The sequence below is a fragment of the Anolis sagrei genome, chromosome X (genome assembly GCF_037176765.1).
Source record: "Anolis sagrei isolate rAnoSag1 chromosome X, rAnoSag1.mat, whole genome shotgun sequence".
NCBI lineage: Eukaryota > Metazoa > Chordata > Lepidosauria > Squamata > Dactyloidae > Anolis > Anolis sagrei.
Window position 1 is genome coordinate 100811252 of NC_090034.1, and position 21049 is coordinate 100832300.

Here is a 21049-nt window from a genome sequence, read left to right on the forward strand (position 1 = left end):
ATGGTCGCACTATTGACAACAACAAGGTTTCCATAACACAAAGTTTTTTATACTTCCTTCTTTGCTTCCTCGCTGGGCTTCTTTCTCATGCAGATAAATAGCTTCGCTCTCACAGAGCCTCTTCTCACACCGAAGTTACACAGGAGCTTCACATAGTAGCTTTACACACAGCAGCCTTCACACTGGAGCTTCACACACACCAGGCCTTCAACCTAGGGCTTCTCTCGCCGAAGCTTCTCACACACCAGGCCTACTCACACTGAGGCCTACCTCACACTGAGGCCTCTCTCTCACCGAAGCTTCTCACACACCAGGCCTACTCATACAGAGGCCTACTCACACTGAGGCCTACCTCACACTGAGGCTTCTCTCCCACTGAGGTCTTCTCACACTGGGGGCTCTCTCAGACTGACACCTTCCATATACTGAGGCGAACTAACACTGAGTCCTACTCATACTGAGGTCTTTCTTCCACAGAGACCTCTCACAGACTGAGGCTACTAAGCTATAGGCACACCTGCTTATGAGGGTTGAATGAAAAGTAATGCCTCCACCTTCGTAACTCCTCAACGGATGGCAGTACTGGTATGCGGCAGGTACTGGCTTGTTCAGTAGACTCTCCTCTACAGTTCCATTTCGGTGGGAAGCCTTAGCATCAAACGATTGTATTGTTAAAGTGCAAAGTATGGAACCCTGCGCAGACGGTCGGTCAATACGGCTTAAGCAATGTACAGTAATTGAATTCTTGACAGCAGAAAGTGTCACCCCAAATGAGATTAATCATAGAATGCAAGCTGTTTATGGTGATTGTGTTGATGTGAGTATTGTGCGTCATTGGGTGAGTAAGTTTAAAGATGTTGAGGTGACACCTTCTGTCAAGAATTCAATGACTGCACGTTGCTTAAGTCACATTGACCGACTGTCTGCACAGGGTTCCATACTTTAACAACACAACCGTTCAATGCTAAGGCTTCTTGCCAAAATGGAATTGTAGAGGAGAGTCTACTGAACAAGCCAGTACCTGCCGCATATCAGTACTGCCACCTGTTGAGGAGTTACGAAGTTGGAGACATTACTTTTCACTTTAGCAACACAACCATTCAATGCTAAGGCTTCCCACCAAAATGGAACTGGAGAGGAGAATCTACTGAACAAGCCAGTACCTGCCACATACCAGTACTGCCATCTGTTGAGGAGTTACGAAGGTGGAGACATTACTTTTCACTTTAACAACACAACCGTTCAATGCTAAGGCTTCCCACCAAAATGGAACTGTAGAGAAGAGTCTACTGAACAAACCAGTACCTGCCACATACCAGTACTGCCATCTGTTGAGGAGTTACAAAGGTGGAGACATTACTTTTCACTTTAACAACACAACCGTTCAATGCTAAGGCTTCTTGCCAAAATGGAACTGTAGATGAGAGTCTACTGAACAAGCCAGTACCTACCGCATACCAGTACTGCCATCTGTTGAGGAGTTACGAAGGTGGAGGCATTACTTTTCATTCAACCCTCGTATATTGGACTGTAGCTTTTGCCGAGTCATTGCATCCAGTTAACTCTTTCAGTGATTGACTCACATTTTTGTAATTAAAAATACCTAGTTAATTTTTAATATATCTGACAGTTAATTCCCAGAGAGTCATCACAATTAGAAAGTTTCCACGTGCCTCCAGAAGGACAGATTTTACTGAGCGGTTGTGGAAAATAGGAGTATATTTTTAAAACTCACCCAGACACTTCCTTCCACCTCTGCCAAGGCAGGAGAACCAAGCAGCTGGCTTCTGATGAAGAAGATGGTCCCAGAGACTATTGACAGTCCCACTTCCCAACAGAAATGGGCTCAGTTGCAGTCATTCAGGTTCAGAGAAAGTGCAACAGGTAAGGCCATTTCACAGAACCTGCTGTTTCCTGAACATTAAGGTTTTCTGGATTTTTAATCTTTAAATGGCAAAAGGAGAAGCTCAGCAGGTGTGGAATGATGCATCACTGGAGGTAGTTATAGGAACCGTGATATAGTTATTTATTGGTTTTGCATCATGTTTTCATATCTATTGATTTATTCTCCTTTTGGATCCTGGTATCAAAAGAAACTATTAATAACTGCTTCTAAAAAATAATTAGTTAATAAACTATTCCCCCTGGAATAATAACAATCACAGCAGATGTCGCAGTATTTAGCTGCTGATTACTTATTTATTTGTATACTAGCCGTCCCCTGCTATGTGTTGCTGTGGCACAGTCAGCGTATATGTGTTCTGATTGTGTGTGTGTGTGTATATATGTGTGTGTGTGTGTGTGTATTTGTGTATATGTGTGTTTGCATATATATGTGTGTGTGCTGGCACGGTAGTGCTAGGAGATTTGAATTCCTAGGTTCTTGTAGGTTTTTTCGGGCTATAGGGCCATGTTCTAGAGGCATATCTCCTGATGTTTCGCCTGAATCTATGGCAAGCATCCTCAGAGGTAGATCTATGGCAAGCATCCTCACTACCTCTGAGGATGCTTGCCATAGATGCAGGCGAAACGTCAGGAGATAGGCCTCTAGAACATGGCCCTATAGCCCGAAAAAACCTACAAGAACCTAGTGATTCCAGCCATGAAAGCCTTCGACAATACAGATTTGAATTCCTTTTCTTGCACTGCTAATTTGCATGAATCTATTTAAGCCATGCATTTGGCAATCAGGTAGCTTCCCCAGATTGCAGTCATAGGTCCAGTAACCTGTCAATCATCGTTAGAGTCTTTAGGCCTGCCCCTTTCCCCATGGTTTTGGAGGGAAAGGAGGGCTTTTGTTCAGTCTCACTGTTTGAATCCTAACAGCAGGATGTGTGGGATTCTCTTTTCCACCTGCAAAAAAGCTTCATTTCTCACAGCTTTTGCTGAGAGAATACAGCCAGCCTTTGCTGGAGCAACAGCAGGTAGCTTCCCCAGGTTGCAGTCATAGGTTCAGTAACCTGTCAATCATTGCTAGAGCCTTTAGGCCTGCCCCTTTCCCCAGGGTTTTGGAGGGAAAGGAGGGCGTTTGTTCAGTCTCACTGTTTGAATCCTAACAGCATGATGTGTGGGATTCTCTTTCCCACCTGCATCAAAGCTTCATTTCTCACAGCTTTTGCTGGGAGAATACAGCCAGCCTTTGCTGGAGCAACAGCAGGTAGCTTCCCCAGGTTGCAGTCATAGGTTCAGTAACCTGTCAATCACCGTTAGAGCCTTTAGGCCCGCCCCTTTCCCCAGGGTTTTGGAGGGAAAGGAGGGCTTTTGTTCAGTCTCACTGTTTGAAGCCTAACAGCAGGACGTGTGAGATTCCCACCTGCACAAAAGCTTCATTTCTCACAGCTTTTGCTGGGAGAATACAGCCAGCCTTTGCTGGAGCAACAGCAGGTAGCTTCCCCAGGTTGCAGTCATAGGTTCAGTAACCTGTCAATCATCGTTAGAGCCTTTAGGCCCCCCCCCTTTCCCCAGGGTTTTGGAGGGAAAGGAGGGTTTTTGTTCAGTCTCGCTTTTTGAAGCCTAACAGCAGGATGTGTGGGATTCTCTTTCCCACCTGCATCAAAGCTTCATTTCTCACAGCTTTTGCTGGGAGAATACAGCCAGCCTTTGCTGGAGCAACAGGACAGTTCCTACAGCTTTCGTGGAGAAACTAAAGGACACTTTTTCAGCTTGACAGATCTACAGGAACCTTGCCTGGTAAGAGACCACTCGGGCTATCCATAAAGCAGCTTGGAGCTGAGAGTAGGGGCCTCATGCCAGCAAGGCAAAGAGGATGCTACCTCTGAGGATGCTTGCCATAGATGCAGGCGAAACGTCAGGAGAAAATGCCTCTAGAACATGGCCATGTAGCCCGGAAAGACCTACAACAACCCAAGGCAAAGAGAGATTGCCCAGGGAGGGGTCAAAAGGTTTCCATAAGGAAGAAAGGAACAGTTTACCACCAGTTGCCTGCCCTCTTGTTGGCAGATTGAGGAAACTACCGGTTTTCCAAAGTTACAAAGTGTTTAATTCATTTGTTTGAAGATTTAAGCCCAAATAAAGAACTTTGTTGAATCTATCTTGAGCTTCAATAGAACTTTGTGTTGGGAAATCTAAAGGGCCCTTCAGCTGAGGCACCCCGGCGTCCCGTTGGGCATACAGAGAGCACGTCCTGTAAACAGACATTATTTCAGGCCCAGCGTGCGACAGCACAGTGTGTGTGTGGTTTTGTGTTGTAATGTGTTTTTTTTTTTACTTTTTAAGTCTCCTCTGCTGTGTTTTTCAGTGTTTTTATGAGTGATGGTCACTTGCTGGCCTGATACATGTCTTGTGTCCAAATTTGGTGTCAATTCGTCCAGTGGTTTTTGAGTTACATTAATCCCACAAACGAACATTACATTTTTATTTATATAGACTAGTTGTACCCTCCACACATTGCTGTGGCCAACCTTCTCTCCCTCTTTTTCTCCTTTTTTCTGTCGCTCCTTCCTTCTCTCCCTCTTTCCTTCCTTCTCTCTTTTTCTTTCCCTTCTTCTTTCTTCCTTCTCTACCTGTTTCTTTTCTTGTTTCCTTTGTTCTTTGGTTCCATCCTTCCTTGTCTCTTTCCTTCCTTCCTTCCCTCCCTCTTTCGCTCTTTCATTCCTTCTCTCCTTCCTTCCCTTTTTCACTTTATTTCCTTCTCTCCTTCCTTCCTTCCTTCTCTACCTTTCTTTCTTTCCTTTTCTCCTTCTTTCCCTCTTTCTCTCCCTCTTTCTCTCCTTCCTTCCCCTTTCTGTGTATGTGTTTTGTGCATCTATATTTCTGTATATGTTTGTGTATATCAGTACATATGTGGTTTTGCACATGCATTGTAATGTATTTTTTTTATTTTTTGGCTTTTAAGTCTCATCTGCTGTATTTTCTAGTGTTTTTGTGAGTGATGGTCACTCGTTGGCCTGATACATGTATTGTGTCTGAATTTGGTGTCAATTCGTCCAGTGGCTTTTGAGTTATGCTAATCTCACAAACTAACATTACATTGGTTTGTTGTAGGTTTTTTCGGGCTATATGGCCATGTTCTAGAGGCATTCTCTCCTGACGCTTCACCTGCATCTATGGCAAGCATCCTCAGAGATAGTGAGGTCTGTTGGAACTAGGAAAAAGGGTTTATATATCTGTGGAATGCACAGGGTGAGACAAAGGACTCTTGTCTGTTGGAGCTAGGTGTGAATGTTTCAACTGATCACCTTGATTAGCATTTGAAGGCCTGGCAGAGCCTGGAGCAATCTTTTGTTGAGAGGTGATTAGACGTCCTTGTTTGTTTCCTCTCTGTTTTTGTGCTGTTCTAATTTTAGAGTTTTTAAATACTGATAGCCAGATTTTGTTCATTTTCATGGTTTCCTTCTTTCTGTTGAAATTGTCCACATGCTTGTGGATTTCAATGGCTTCTCTGTGTAGTCTGACATGGTGGTTGTGAGAGTGGTCGAACATTTCCGTGTTCTCAAATAATATGCTGTGTCCAGGTTGGTTCATCAGGTGCTCTGCTATGGCTGATTTCTCTGGTTGAGTTAGTCTGCAGTGTCTTTCATGTTCCTTGATTCGTGTTTGGGCAATGCTGCATTTGGTGGTCCCTATGTAGACTTGTCCACAGCTGCATGGTATACGGTAGACTCCTGCAGAAGCTAGTTGAAACATTCACACCTAGCTCCAACAGACAAGAGTCCTTTGTCTCACCCTGGTCATTCCACAGATATATAAATCCTTTTTCCTAGTTCACACCAAGCACAATTCAAAGTGCTGGTATTAACCTATAAAGCCCTAAACGACTCCCGCCCTGTTTACCTCTCCAAACGTATTCTCCCCTATGAACCATCAAGATTATTAAGAACGTCTGGAGAGGCCCTGCTCTCGGTCCCACCGGCCTCGCAAGCGCGTCTGGTGGGGACGAGGGACAGGGCCTTCTCGGTGGTGGCCCCTCGACTCTGGAACTCTATCCCACTCGAGATCAGAACCGCCCCGTCTATCCTGACATTTAGGTGAAGACTTGGTTATGGAGACAGGCATTCGACGAGTGAGCCAACACCCTGAGATATGGATGGAGGATGATGAGCAACGATTTTAGTGTGACGACTGACCATTATAGTTATTGATTGTAATTGCTGTTTTAATGTTTTACTGTAATATGTATTATGATGTTTTATTGATTGTATGTGATATTATGGTTGGAAACCGGTCTGAGTCCCTCAAGAGAGGTGAGAAGGTCGGTATACAAAACTTTTAAATAAATAAATAATAAAATAGTACCAACAGACCTCACTACCTCTGAGGATGCTTGCCATAGATGTAGGTGAAACGTCAGGAGAAAATGCCTCTAGAACATGGCCATATAGCCGGAAAAAACATACAACAACCCAGTGATTCCGGCCATGAAAGCCTTTGACAATACATTAACATTACATTTTTATTTATATAGATTTGGGCTTTCCAAGAGAGTTGGCCAAAGGAAGCAATTGCACCCCTATCGCTACAAAACCGGAGACTCCACATGTGGCTGTGAAATGTAAAAACTGTAAGGTGCCAAGCCCGGGCTCTGATTACGTCATCTCTGGATGCCAAGAGTTGGGTTTGGACGACGGGTTTGAAAACAGAGGGATATTGGACAAGGCAGGCTATTTGGTAAGGAAGACCCAGCCGTTGGCTCCTCCGGTCAAGCAAGACAAGCCTATCCGTCGGTCGTTGAGTTGGTCTGAAGGTCTGTCAATGAAAATCCCCACCGAAGAAACAGATTTCTCTCCAGACGAAATTCCTTTCAAACCTAGGCAAGGTGAGGCCTTCCCATTTGACCTACCAGATGCAGCTCAACTCGATATGGAAGTCTTAGTGGCTGGCGTGAGGCGGCTGGGCATCCCTGCTGTGTGTGTAACACCAATGGAGAGCGGTGAACCCGGTTGCCCAGAGAATGGGCCTCGCAATCCACTTACCTCCACACCAAACTTGTGTGATAGCCATATCCCTCTTGGAGAAGGCCTCCATCAACTCAACGAGGTGCCCAAAAGCAGGCTCAAGCACCTGACCCTCAATTTTCAAGCCAACGAGACAGCCAAGGTTCCCAAACGTAAAGGTGGGCGCCGATTTGGTCGCTCGATCAGCCATGAAAGTGGCCTGCCCTTGCAAGCTGAACAAGAGCTGCCCACAGGACAGAGCGGCTATGCCAAGAAGGGAGCCTCGGTCCAGTCTCCCAGGAGCCCCTTGCAGACCTTCAAGGCTTACGGGAGGCAAATCTTCATAAGCCACAAACAGATCATGATGTCTTTTGCTGGGCTTCGAAGCAAAAAGGAGGCGCCATGCCCTCGGGACACTGAAGGACCAACAGTGGCCACACCAAAACCCTAACTAGGAAGGAAAACAAGATAGTAATAATAGTCTCCCAGACTCTGCCCTTGGGTAAAGCATAGATCTTTGTCAATAATAGTAATAAAAACAGATGTGTAGCAAAACTTGGCCCAATGTACTCATCCGTTTTGCCTGCTGGGATTAGAGTTCTATTTCTGGCTGCTATTACAGGTGGAACGTTTAATTTGCACGGCCCAACTTCATTGCATTTCCTTGTAGCTTTTTGGCACAATTTTGGGTAGCAGGAATTCGTAAGGGTGGTAGGTTTCTGGAAAGAGAAGTGCTGCTAACAGCTATTTTCTCCAAAATAAATAATCCTTCTCTTAAGACGAGACCGATGTTGGCCCTGGTCCATTCCCTGGTCCTTCACATGGTCCATTCTGTGGCCCTTAAGTCCATCCTTTCCTTTTCCTCCCATTTCACTTTGTGCTCTTGTACAACATCAGTGTCTAGCAAACCATATTTTGATTGGGTTGTTGTAGGTTTTTCCGGGCTATATGGCCATGTTCTAGAGGCATTTTCTCCTGACGTTTCGCCTGCATCTATGGCAAGGTAGGATGCTTGCCATAGATGCAGGCGAAACATCAGGAGAAAATGCCTCTAGAACATGGCCATGTAGCCCAGAAAAACCTACAACAACCCAGCGATTACGGCCATGAAAGCCTTCGACAATACATATTTTGATTGGGTTGTTGTAGGTTTTTTTGGGCTATATGGCCATGTTCTAGAGGCATTTTCTCCTGACGTTTCGCCTGCATCTATGGCAAGCATCCTCAGAGGTAGGATGCTTGCCATAGATGCAGGCGAAACGTCAGGAGAAAATGCTTCTAGAACATGGCCATGTAGCCCAGAAAAACCTACAACAACCCAGCGATTACGGCCATGAAAGCCTTCGACAATACATATTTTGATTGTTGATGTGAAAAAAATAATATATTTAGTCATCCTTCCGCCATCCTGCTCTCCATCCAAATAAGCTACCTCTAGTGGCCTTGAATGACCACGGCTGTGTGTTTTTGTTTTGAATTATTTTGAATTATTGTATCCGCAATAATATTATTTTGCTATTGGGCATATGATTTACAGCCAGTGAGAACAAGTTGTTTGGCTCCTCGGACAGTTTATAGCAAAGGTAAAAGGGAATATAATTTCAACTCCTGACATGTATTCTTCCCCAAATTACAGTGATCGCAAAAGGGATACTAAGACAAAAATATAAATCAATTATGTTATGCATACGACAGAATAATTTTTCTCAAACCTGGTGTTTGCCAAATGTGTTGCACCACAATAAAAGAGACCTATAGTCCAATACAACTGAAGGACTTCACCAGGTTGGGAAAGAAATGGATCTGGTGTTTGTATGCACCTCATTTCTTCAATCCTCCTTTAGAAAGGTGTCAAGTGCCCCTGACATTTCTAATATACTCTGTACATTTTATAATGATTGGTGTGTTTGTCTCTCATGTGCCTTTTCTTAAACCTACCACAAAATAATTAAAAGCAAGAAAAATCACATGATTGGTCTTCTCTTGAATGCAGAGGCGTCCCTAGGTAATTTTCAATGGTAAGCAAACAGTTTTTGCCCCCCCCCCCCAACCATATATATATATAGGGACATGTGTGTGTGTATATATATATATATATAGGGGCATGGACAAATTTTGGCCCTCCAGGTATTTGGAACTTCCTACTGGCTGTTTGGAATTGTAGGCCTCATGCATGCCTCTTTTCCCACGTGCCCAGCGACACCTCTGCACGTTCCTTTCCTGGCGTTAGGAAGTGCGCACCCTGCATCGCCCCTCCTTCTCCGCGCACTTCCTAACACCTGGAGAGGGACACACACTGGCATTTTTGTCTCCCTTGCTCTGTGAGGAAGAGGAGGAGAGGCCCAATGGGCACTTGTGCACTTGTGAGGGAAGGAGGGAGGGAGAGCGAGCTGCCTCTTGGTGTTCTTCGGGGCAGGGGCACCTCAAGAGCGCCTCAAGAGCGCCCCCCCCAAGACGCGCGCTATACGCAAAAGCGTAATTTGCGTACTGGATTGAGCCACCTCTGCTTGAATGACATCTTTCTCGTTTACATCACTGTAGGAATATATACCATATTTTTAAGTATTAGTTATTATTTTAATGGCCCTACAGTTTCATTAGTTTCATTATTCAGGGCCAGTATGGTTAACATCAGGAAAAAGGGCATTCCTGGAGTATGAAAGGGACATTGCTGAGATATTTTTGTTCCCTGAAGGCAACAACAGATAGGCATCAGCCCCCAAATCAAGGTACTGTAAATTATTTGTTTGTTTGTTTGTTTGTTTGTTTACTGTATTTGTATACCACCTTTCTCAGCCTGGCACAGTGGGTTAAAGCACTGAGCTGCTGAGCCTGTTGACCCAAAGGTCGCAGGTTCTATTCCAGAGAGCGGGGAGCTTCTGCTGTCAGCCCTAGCTTCTGCCAACCTAGCAGTTCGAAAACATGCCAATGTGAGTAGATCAATAGATACCGCTCAGGCGGGAAGGTAACGGCGCTCCATGCAGTCATGCTGGCCACATGACTGTGATGGTAACTCCTTGGGTTAGTAGATGTCTTGTGTCCAAATTTGGTGTCAATTCGTCCAGTGGTTTTTGAGTTATGTTAACCCCACAAACGAACATTACATTTTTATTTATATAGATTATTACCACTCCAGTGGGAAGGTAAGGGCGCTCCATGCAGTCATGCCGGCCACATGACCTTGGAGGTGTCTACGGACAACGCCGGCTCTTTGGCTTAGAAATGGATATGAGCACCAACCCCTAGAGTCGGACACGACTGAACTTTGTGTCAGAGGACAACCTTTACCTTTTCTCAGCCTTTCGGCAACTCAAGATGGTTTACAGGCAGCAAGTCAATATACATAATATTGAAATGCAAATAAAAACATTAAAATACAATATAAAACCACAGCAGAAACAATAAAAACCAACATCATTAGCATCTCCTTGTTAAAACATTGTCCAATTCCATCGTCTAGTCATTCCATTTCCTATATCAATTACTTTGCATTTGTAAACACTTGCTCAAACAACCATGTCTTAACTTTCCTCTGAAATATTAAAAGGGAGGGAGCTGATCTGATATCCCTAGGGAGGATGTTCCATAGCCAAGGGGCCACCACCGAGAAGGCCCCGTCCCTCGTCCCTGTCAACCATACTTATGATGAAGGCGGGATCGAGAGCAGGGCCTCCCTAGATGATCTTAAGGTCCTAGATGGTTCATAAGGGGAGATGTGTTCGGACAGGTAACTCTAACTCTAACCCTTGGAGATACAACAATCCCCGCTTGATACTGTTGTGGGCCTTCAAGTTGTTTCTGAGTTATTGCGAACCTATAGTGATGTTTTCTGAGGTTGAGAGAGTGTGATTGTTGAGTTTCCAGGATTTCCATGACTGAGTGGCAAATTGGACCCCGGTCTCCACAGTGGTAGTCCAATATTCAAACTACTATGCTATAATGGCTCAATAATAATTATGGCTGGCATCAATAAAAATATAAGGCAAAGGTAAAGGTTTCCCCTGACATTAAGTCTGATTGGGTCCAACTCTGGGGGGTGGCACTCATCTCCATTTCTAAGCCATGGAGCTCCATTACCTTCCTGCAGAAGCAGTATCTATTGATCTACTCACATTTGCATGTTTTCGAACAGCTAGGTTGGCAGAAAATGGGCCTAACAGCGAGAGCTCACTCCACTCCCTGGATTCGAACCAGTCAGCAAGTTCAGCAGCTCAGCGGTTTAACCTGCTGCATCACCAGGGAGCCCTAATAAAAATATACAACACTCATAAATCAAAATACCTTAAGACTGTGTTGCAGGTATTGCTGTGCCTCTGAGGATGCTTGCCATAGATGCAGGCGAAACGTCAGGAGAGAATGCTTCTAGAACATGGCCATATAGCCCGAAAAACCTACAACAACCCATCAACAGTAATTTATTTGCAGAACGATTATTCTTTTGTTAAGTCAAATTATGCAGCATATGAACCCAAAGAGTTTATGCTTTTTAGTTTATGGGTGGGCAAAGTCGCCCCCGCAGTACATAATATATAGGAGCGCTAGTTCATTTCTCCATGATTACTACAGCAATAATAGCTGAGCATTTCCATAGAGATCTTTCTGAGTGTTCAGAAGTGGTCCCAAGGCATGCTCAGAGAAATCCTTATAGGAAGTGCGTACTGCGCTGCTAAATCTTGAACCAACTCAGTGATGAAAACTGGATATGCGTATGGCCAAGCAAGAGGACAAAGGCGGAGAGTGGGAAGAGTGGGAAGATTGCTGGTTGACCTACATTACCAGCTGTACATAAGAATTACAGTCATAAGGTTTTTCTTCAACACACACACTTGGTCCTGCTACAACTTACTGTAACATACCCGACACCCCCAAATTTGGATACTGGTAGGGTTGGAGGGGGGGGGGTTGATTTTATCATTTGGGAGTTGTAGTTGCTGGGATTTATAGTTTACCTACAATCAAAGAGCATTCTGAACTCCACCAACGATGGAATTGAACCAAACTTGGCCTACAGAACTCCCATGACCAACAAAAAGTACTGGAAGGGTTTGGTGGGGATTGACCTTGATTTTTGGAGTTGTAGTTCACCTACATCCAGAGAGCACTGTGGACTCAAACCATGATGGATCTGGACCAAATTTGGCACAAATGACCAATATGCCCAATTGTGAACACTGGTGGAGTTTGGGGAAAATAGACTTTGACATTGGCCTTGTAGTTGCTAGGATTTATAGTTCACCTACAATCAAAGAGCATTCTGAACCCCACCAATGATAGAACTAGGCCAAACTTGCCTAACAGAACTCCCGTAACCAACAAAAAATATTGGAAGGGTTTGGTGGGCATTGACCTTGATTTTTGGAGTTGTAGTTCACCTACATCCAGAGAGCACTGTGGACTCAAACCATGATGGATCTGGACCAAATTTGGCACAAATTATCAATATGCCCAATTGTAAACAGTGGTGGAGTTTGGGGAAAATAGACCTTGACATTTGGGAGTTGTAGTTGCTGGGATTTATAGTTTACCTACAATCAAAGAGCATTCTGAACCCCACCAATGATAGAGTTGGGCCAACCTTCCCACACAGAACTCCCATGACCAACAAAAAGTACTGGAAGTGTTAGGTGAGCATTGACCTTGATTTTTGGAGTTGTAGTTCACCTTCATCCAGAGAACACTGTGGACTCAAACCATCATGGATCTGGACCAAACTTGGCACGGATACTCAATATGCCCAAATGTGAATACCGGTGGAGTTTGGGGAAAATAGACCTTGACATTTGGGAGTTGTAGTTGCTGGGATTTATAGTTCACTTACAATCAAAGAGCATTCTGAACCCCACCAATGATAGAATTGGGCCAAACTTCATACACAGAACCCCCATCACCAACAGAAAATGCTGTGTTTTCTGATGGTCTTTGGTGACTCCTTTGACACTTCCCTCACGACCCCCAAGTTGAGAAATACTGCTTTACAGCTTACTTAAATTGCTGCAAACTGAGCTCTATGTGAAACAGCAATTTTTGCTTTTGTTGGAAGTCTGACTTGGCCACGGTGGTCCACGCTTTGGTTACATCCTGTTTAGATTACTGCAACGCTCTCTACGTGGGGCTGCCTCTGAAGACTGCCCAGAAGCTGCAACTAGTCCAACGCTCGGTAGCCAGATTACTAACGGGTGCTGGGTACAGGGAGCATACAACCCCTCTGTTACGCCAGCTCCACTGGCTGCCGATTAGCTTCCGAGCACAATTCAAAGTGCTGGTTTTGTCCTACAAAGCCCTAAACGGCTCTGGCCCTGTTTACCTCTCCGAACGGATTCTCCCCTATGAACCATCAAGGTCTTTAAGATCTTCCGGGGGGGGGGGGGGGGCTGCTCTCAATCCCACCACTGTCACAATCACGGTTGGTGGGAACGAGAGACAGGGCCTTCTCAATGGTGGCTCCCTGGCTTTGGAACTCCCTCCCACAGGAGATTAGAACTGCTCCCTCCCTCCTGACGTTCAGGAAGCTAACAAAGACTTGGCTATGGAATGCGGCCTTTGATAACTGAGTCAACTTTGGTCCACATGGAAGGAGAGTGAATAACTGTGAATTATGACCAGGAATGCTTTGACGACGTGGCTATATAAGTGTGATGATGACGATGTTGTAATGTAATATGTTTTTAATTGTGTAATGATGAAGCATTGTGTGGTTTGTATTTTTGTATATGAACACATGTTGTGAACCGGATCTGAGTCCCTCTTGTAGGTGAGAAGATCGGTATAGAAAACTTTTAAATAAATAAATTAATTAATGGGAGAATTGGGGACGGAATCTTTAGCCTGAGTCCAGTTGACTCAGGCAAAAGCAAACTGCTGCATCCTCTCCTGGCTTGTGTCTCCTCCTTCCTTCTTCATAACTTTGGCCCCCTTGACGACACTCTGACGTTGTCTGGCCTCATGCATTACGGTTTGCAACCTTGGAAGGGATGCCAAAATCACTCCATTGCTTTGACATATGCTGCTGTTTGCTACTCTGCCACTGGAATGACTCTGCAGAATTGAAAAGAAGGTGGAAAAAATATTATTCTCCTTGCTGTTTTTGGTCTTGTTTGGTTTCGCAAGTGATACATCGGCTGCCGCTCTCCAAACGAAGGCTGTGTGCATACGTCTCATAAGCCTCCCCTTCGGTGTTTCCCAAAATGAACACTTATCAGAGCTGGGGAATTGGGTGCTTCCTTGGAATTTTTCACACTGCCAGTTGGAAACTTCTCTGCTGCTGGCGGTGGGCCAGGATCTGGAAAGCTAGCACAACAAAAGGCTAGCTTTTGGCCCGGATCCAAATTCATCCAAGGAAAGCCAACGGTCCCACTCTCTCAGCTCAGAGGAAAGCTATGGCAAACTGCCTCTGTAGAAATCCTGCTATCAAAAGGCGAGAATTAGGGTTTTGAGTTAATGTAAAGGCATATAAGAACACATTTCATGGAAACATATGAGGGTTGAATGAAAAGTAATGCCTCCACCTTCGTAACTCCGCAACAGATGGAAGTACTGCTATGCGGCTAGTACTGGCTTGTTCAGTAGACCCTCCTCTACAGTTCCATTTTGGCGGGAAGCCTTAGCATTGAACGGTTGTATTGTTAAAGTGTGAATTATTATTATTATTATTATTATTATTATTATCTTTATTTGTATCCCGCTAACATCTCCCGAAGGACTCAGTGCGGCTTACAAAGGCCAAGGCCCTCAATAAAACAACAGCATAACAAATACAACAATAAAACAGACAACAATAGAACATGAGGAAGAACTTCCTGACTGTGAGAGCCGTTCAGCAGTGGAACTCTCTGCCCCGGAGTGTGGGGGAGGCTCCTTCTTTGGAACCTTTTAAACAGAGGCTGGATGGCCATCTGTCAGGGATGATTTGAATACAATATTCCTACTTCTTGGTAGAATGGGGTTGGACTGGATGGCCCATGAGGTCTCTTCCAACTCTTTGATTCTATGATTCTAACTCATAAAGCAACCAATAAGCATTAAAGCAATAACAGTAAAACATCAAAACAATACATCATGACACATTTAAAACTCGGGCTGGGCCACATGTAATGAATAAATTAAAATGTGCTGGACATGACAGGTGAAATGTGAGGATTTTAGGGTAGGTGTGATGTGCAGGCAATCTTAAATTTCTGGTACAGTGCATTTGGGACATGATGCTGGGAGTTTCCTATTCTGGAAAGGCACACTGGAACAGCCAGGTCTTCAAGCTCTTCCTAAAGACTGCCAACGTTGGGGGTTATCTGATGTCCTTGGGGAGAGAGTTCCAGAGTCAGGGGGCCACCACAGAGAAGGCCCTGTCCCTCGTCTGAAACAAAAAACAGAATATAGAAAGAAGAGAGGAAACGATAGTAACACAAAGATACAAAAAAGAAAAGGAAGAACCCACATGGATGATAGGAAGTCAATAAGTGTGTGTATATATATATATATATATATAGATATATATACTTTCCTTCTGCTTTTTTCTTTTCTTCTCTCTCCCCTTTCTTCTTTCCCCTATCTGTTTCTTTCCTTCCTTCCTTCTTCTTTCTTTTCTTTTCTTCTCTCTTCCCTCTCTTCTGTCCCCTGTTTTTTATTATCTGTTTCTTTTTTGCTATCCAAAGATATATATATACATATATATATATTCTGTTTTTAAGGAAAATTTTCAATAAAGATTTTTTTTTTTAAAAAAAGGAGATTCCACCTGAACATAAGGAAAAACTTCCTAACTGTGAGAGGTGTTCAGCAGTGGAACTCTCTGCTCGGAGTGTGGTGGAGGCTCCTTTCGAGGCTTTAAAACAGAGGCTGGATGGGGTGCTTTGAATATATATAAATATATATTTTGTTTTTAAGGAAAATTTTCAGTAAAGATTATTTTTTTTAAAAAAGGAGATTCCACCTGAACATGAGGAAGAACTTCCTGACTGTGAGAGCTGTTCAGCAGTGGAACTCTCTGTCTCGGAGTGTGGTAGCAAGGCTCCTTCTTTGGAGGCTTTTAAACAGAGGCTGGATGGGGTACTTTAAATATATATAAATATATATTATTTTTAAGGAAAATTTTCAATAAAGATTTTTTTTTTAAAAAAGGAGATTCCACCTGAACATGAGGAGGAACTTCCTGACTGTGGGAGCTGTTTAGCAGTGGAACTCTCTGACCCGGGAGCGTGGTAGAGCTGAGGCTTTTAAACAGTGGCTGGATGGGGTGCTTTGAATATATATATATTCTCTTTTTAAGGAAAATTTTCAATAAAGATTTTTTTTAAGAAAAGGAGATTCCACCTGAACATGAGGAAGAACTTCCTGACTGAGAGCTGTTCAGCAGTGGAACTCTCTGCCCCGGGAGTGTGGTACAGCTGAGGCTCCTTCTTTGGAGGCTTTTGCTACCCCTCTATTCCGCTTTGGTTAGGCCACACCTGGAATATTGTGTCCAATTCTGGGCACCACAATTCAAGAGAGATATTGACAAGCTGGAATGTGTCCAGAGGAGGGCAACTAAAATGATCAAGGATCTGGAGAACAAGCCCTATGAGGAGCGGCTCAAGGAGCTGGGCATGTTTAGCCTGAAGAAGAGAAGGCTGAGAGGAGATATGATAGCCATGTATAAATATGTGAGAGGAAGCCACAGGGAGGAGGGAGCAAGCTTGTTTTCTGCTTCCTTGGAGACTAGGACGCGGAACAATGGCTTCAAACTACAAGAGAGGAGATTCCATCTGAACATGAGGAAGAACTTCCTGACTGTGAGAGCCGTTCAGCAGTGGAACTTTCTGCCCCGGAGTGTGGTGGAGGCTCCTTCTTTGGAGGCTTTTAAACAGAGGCTGGATGGCCATCTGTCAGGGGTGATTTGAATGCAATATTCCTGCTTCTTGGCAGAATGGGGTTGGACTGGATGGCCCAAGAGAGGAGATTCCATCTGAACATGAGCAAGAACTTCCTGACTGTGAGAGCTGTTCAGCAGTGGAACTCTCTGCCTCAGAGTGTGGTGGAGGCTCCTTCTTTGGAGGCTTTTAAACAGAGGCTGGATGGCCATCTGTCAGGGGTGATTTGAATGCAATATTCCTGCTTCTTGGCAGAATGGGGTTGGACTGGATGGCCCAGGAGGTGTCTTCCAACTCTTTGATTCTATGATAAACAGAGGCTGGATGACCATCTGTCGGGAGTGCTTTGAATGTGATTTTCCTGCTTCTTGGCAGAATGGGGTTGGACTGGATGGCCCAGGAGGGTCTCTTCCAGCTCTAGGATCCTGCCTGGGGTTAGCTGCACCTTGAGATAGACTGCACCTGGCTGGGGCGGCTCTGGAAGCTTCTCCCCATAAGAAGCAATGGTTCTTTCTCTTTCTTTGCCAGCTTGCCTGCTCTCCCTGCTCTCTTCTTCCCTCCTTCCCTCTCTGTCTCTCCGCCCCAATCCCCAGCTTTGCCTCCCCTTTTCCCTCCTCGGGGGCGGTCCTCTCCTCTCCTCTCCTGCCTGCTGCTGGCTCAGCCGGGACGCCCAGCCTGAGTGTCTCTCCCTCCGGCGGCCAAGCAAGCTCCCCACCGGGCCGCCTTCCCTCCCTCCTTCCTTCCTCCCATCCATCGCCCAGCAGCCAGCCGCCCAGCCATGGCCGAAGGAGGCGGAGAAGGAGAGGACGACGTCCAGTTCGTCCGGACTGTGAGTCAGGAGAGAAAGAGGAAGGAATGAATGAGAGAGAGAGAGGGCAAGAGGGGGAAGGAGGAAGGGACTAAAGGTGGGAAGGACAGAAGAGGAGGCAGACAGGAAAGGAAAGATGTCGAGAGAAGGGAGGGAGGAAGGAAGGAGGAGAAGAACAGGTGGAAAGGAAAAGAGGAACTGGAGGGCAAGAGGATAAGAGAGGGGAGAGATGGAAGGAAAGGAGGAGGAGAAGAAGAGGTGGAAAGGAAAGGAGGAAAACAGGAATTGGAGGGCAGGAGGTCAAGAGAAGGGAGAGGAGGAAGGAAGGAGGAGGAGAACAGGTGGAAAGGAAAAGAGGAATTGGAGGGCAAGAGGACAAGAGGGAGAGAAGGAAGGAGGAAAAGAGCAGGTGGAAAGGAAAGGAGGAAAAGAGGAACTGGAGGGCAGGAGGTCAAGGGAAGGGAGAGAAGGAAGGAAGGAAGGAAGAGAAAAACAGGTGGAAAGAAAGAGAAAGAGGACAAGACGGGAGAGAAGGAAGGAGGAGAAGAGTAGGTGGAAAAGAAAGGAGGAAAAGAGGAACTAGAGGGCAGGAGGAGAAGAAGTGAAAGAAGGAGGAGAAGAAGAGGTGGAAAGGAAAGGAGGAAAAGAGGAACTGGAGGGCAGGAGGGCAAGAGAAGGAAGGAAGGAAGGAGGAGAAAAGGTTGAAAGGAAAAGAGGAATTGGAGGGCAAGAGGATAAGAGAGGGGAGAGAAGGAAGGAAAGAAGGAGGAGGAGAACAGGTGGAAATGAAAAGAGGAAAAGAGGAACTGGAGGGCAGGAGGTCAAGAGAAGGGAGAGAAGGAAGGAAGGAGGAGGAGAACAGGTGAAAAGGAAAAGAGGAATTGGAGAGCAAGAGGACAAGAGGGAGAGAAGGAAGGAGGAGAAGAGCAGGTGGAAAGGAAAGGAGGAAAAGAGGAACTGGAGGGCAGGAGGACAAGAGAGGGGAGAGAAGGAAGGAAAGAGGAGAAAAACAGGTGGAAAGGAAAAGAGGAATTGGAGGGCAAGAGGATAAGAGAGGGGAGAGAAGGAAGGAGAAGAGCAGGTGGAAAGGAAAGGAGGAAAAGAGGAACTGGAGGGCAGGAGGACAAGAGAGGAGAGAGAAGGAAGGAAGGAGGAGAAAAACAGGTGGAAAGGAAAGGAGGAATTGGAGGGCAAGAGGATAAGAGGGAGAGAAGGAAGGAGGAGGAGAGCAGGTGGAAAGGAAAGGAGGAAAAGAGGAATTGGAGGGAAGGAGGTCAAGAGAAGGGAGAGAAGGAAGGAAGGAGGAGGAGAACAGGTGGAAAGGAAAAGAGGAATTGGAGGGCAAAAGGAGAGGGAGAAAGATGAAGGGGAAAGGGGGCCAGGCTGGTGAGGTAGAAGGAAGAGAAGCAAAAAGAAAAGCAGGAGGAAAGGAAGGAGGGATAGAGAAATTGGAGGGCAGGAGGACAAGAGGGAGAGAAGGAAGAAGGAGAAGAACAGGTGGAAAGGAAAGGAGGAAAAGAAGAATCGGAAGGCAGGAGGACAAGAGAGGGGAGAGAAGGAAGGAAGGAAGGAAGGAAGGAAGGAAGGAAGGAAAGAGAAAAACTGGTGGAAAGGAAGGAGGAAAAGAGGAATTGGAGGGGCCAAAGAACAAGAGAGGGAGAGAAAGAAAGAGGAAAAGAACAGGTGGAAAGGAAGGAGAAAAAGAGGAATTGGAAGGCAAGAGGGCAAGACGGAGAAAAGGAAGGAGGAGAAGAACAGATGGAAGGGAAAGGAGGAAAAGCGGAATTGGAGGGCAAGAGGATAAGAGGGGAGAGAAGGAAAGAAGGAGGAGGAGAAGAGATGGAAACGAAAGGAGGAAAAAAGGAATTGGAGGGTAAGAGGAGAAGAGAGGGGAGAGAAGGAAGGAGAGAAGAGAAGAACAGGTGGAAAGGAAAGGAGGAATTGGAGGGCAAAATGAGAGGGAGAAAGAGGAAGGGGAGAGGGAGAAGGGAGAGAGATGCAACAAGAAAAGCAGGATGAAAGGAAGGAGGAAAAAAGGAACTGGAGGGGCAGGAGGACAAGAGGGAGAAAATGGGGAAGGACAGGGGAGGAAAGAGAGGAGATAGAAGGGGAAAGGAAAGGAAAATGGGAAGATGGAAAGGGCAAAGAGGATAACAGGAATGCAGGAAATGCAACTGAAAAAAAAAAGAGGGGAGCAGGTCTGAGGTGAGAGGAGAGTCCATGAAGTAGAAGAAAGAGTGAGGTTGAAAAGGGGCCTAAATACTTTGGAGAAGTAGAAGGAAGAGAAGAAAATAGGGAAGGGTTGAGTCAGTGGGATTTGGGGGGACAAGAGCTGAAGGACAAACCTGGTGAGGGGAGAGATGAAGGGAAAGCAAGGTGGGCTTTGGATGAGGAGAGAGATTCAAGTTTCAGACTTACTGGGGTCTTTAGAGAGGTCATGCCAAGGTGTGTTGTCGAATGCAGGTGAACAGGTGCCAGGCTGAGAGCAACAAAGCCTTTGTGTGAGCAACAAAGCCTGCCACTTGTTTCTTGATGCCATTGCTTTTTATGTTCATGCAATCAGTCCCACAACTTTCCGTGAGATTCCTCTTTTGCTACCCCTTTCTTTCTTGACCCCTTTCTTTCTTGACCCCTTTCCTGAGGAGGAATGGAATTACTGGTTTTAAGAAAGTCTTCGAAAGGATTTCTAAAAAACTGAATATGGAAAGAAATGACTAAAGTGGGGATCCAAAGGTTTGTGCTAGACCAGGCATGGGGAAACTTTGGCCCTCCTTCCAGGTGGTTTGGACGTCAACTCTCACAATTCCTAACAGCCTCAGGCCCTTTCTAAGCAGCTGAGGGGGGAAAGGAAAGGGACTGAGGATGCTGAGGGGGGAAAGGAAGGGGACTGAGGCTGCTGATGAGGAAAAAGAAGGAGACTGAGGCTGCTGAGGGGGAAAGAACGGTTCTGAGGTTGCTGAGGAGGGAAAGGAAGGGGACTGAGGCTGCTGGGGGGGAAAAGGAAGGGGACTGAGGCTGCTGAGGGGGAAAAGGAAGGGGACTGAGGTTGCTGATGAGGAAAAAGAAGGAGACTGAGGCTGCTGAGGGGGAAAGAACGGTTCTGAGGTTGCTGAGGAGGGAAAGGAAGGGGACTGAGGCTGCTGGGGGGGAAAAGGAAGGGGACTGAGGCTGCTGAGGGGGAAAAGGAAGGGGACTGAGGTTGCTGATGAGGAAAAAGAAGGAGACTGAGGCTGCTGAGGGGGAAAGAACAGTTCTGAGGTTGCTGAGGAGGGAAAGGAAGGGGACTGAGGCTGCTGGGGGGGAAAAGGAAGGGGACTGAGGCTGCTGAGGGGGAAAAGGAAGGGGACTGAGGTTGCTGATGAGGAAAAAGAAGGAGACTGAGGCTGCTGAGGGGGAAAGAACGGTTCTGAGGTTGCTGAGGAGGGAAAGGAAGGGGACTGAGGCTGCTGGGGGGGAAAAGGAAGGGGACTGAGGCTGCTGAGGGGGAAAAGGAAGGGGACTGAGGT

General features: G+C 45.8%; 1 protein-coding gene across 15 annotated transcripts in view; it reads left to right on the forward strand.

Moving 5' to 3' along the window:
• The first annotated feature begins 17375 nt into the window (after positions 1 to 17375).
• The window catches only part of LOC137094954 (ryanodine receptor 1-like), a 259348-nt gene continuing 255674 nt past the window's right edge, over positions 17376 to 21049 (forward strand). For all 15 annotated transcript variants that reach the window (XM_067460970.1, XM_067460976.1, XM_067460973.1 and 12 more), the window contains exon 1: positions 17376 to 17564. In XM_067460970.1, the coding sequence (XP_067317071.1) occupies positions 17514 to 17564 (51 nt within the window). In that variant the 5' untranslated portion in view covers positions 17376 to 17513. The remainder of the gene's footprint in view (positions 17565 to 21049) is intronic.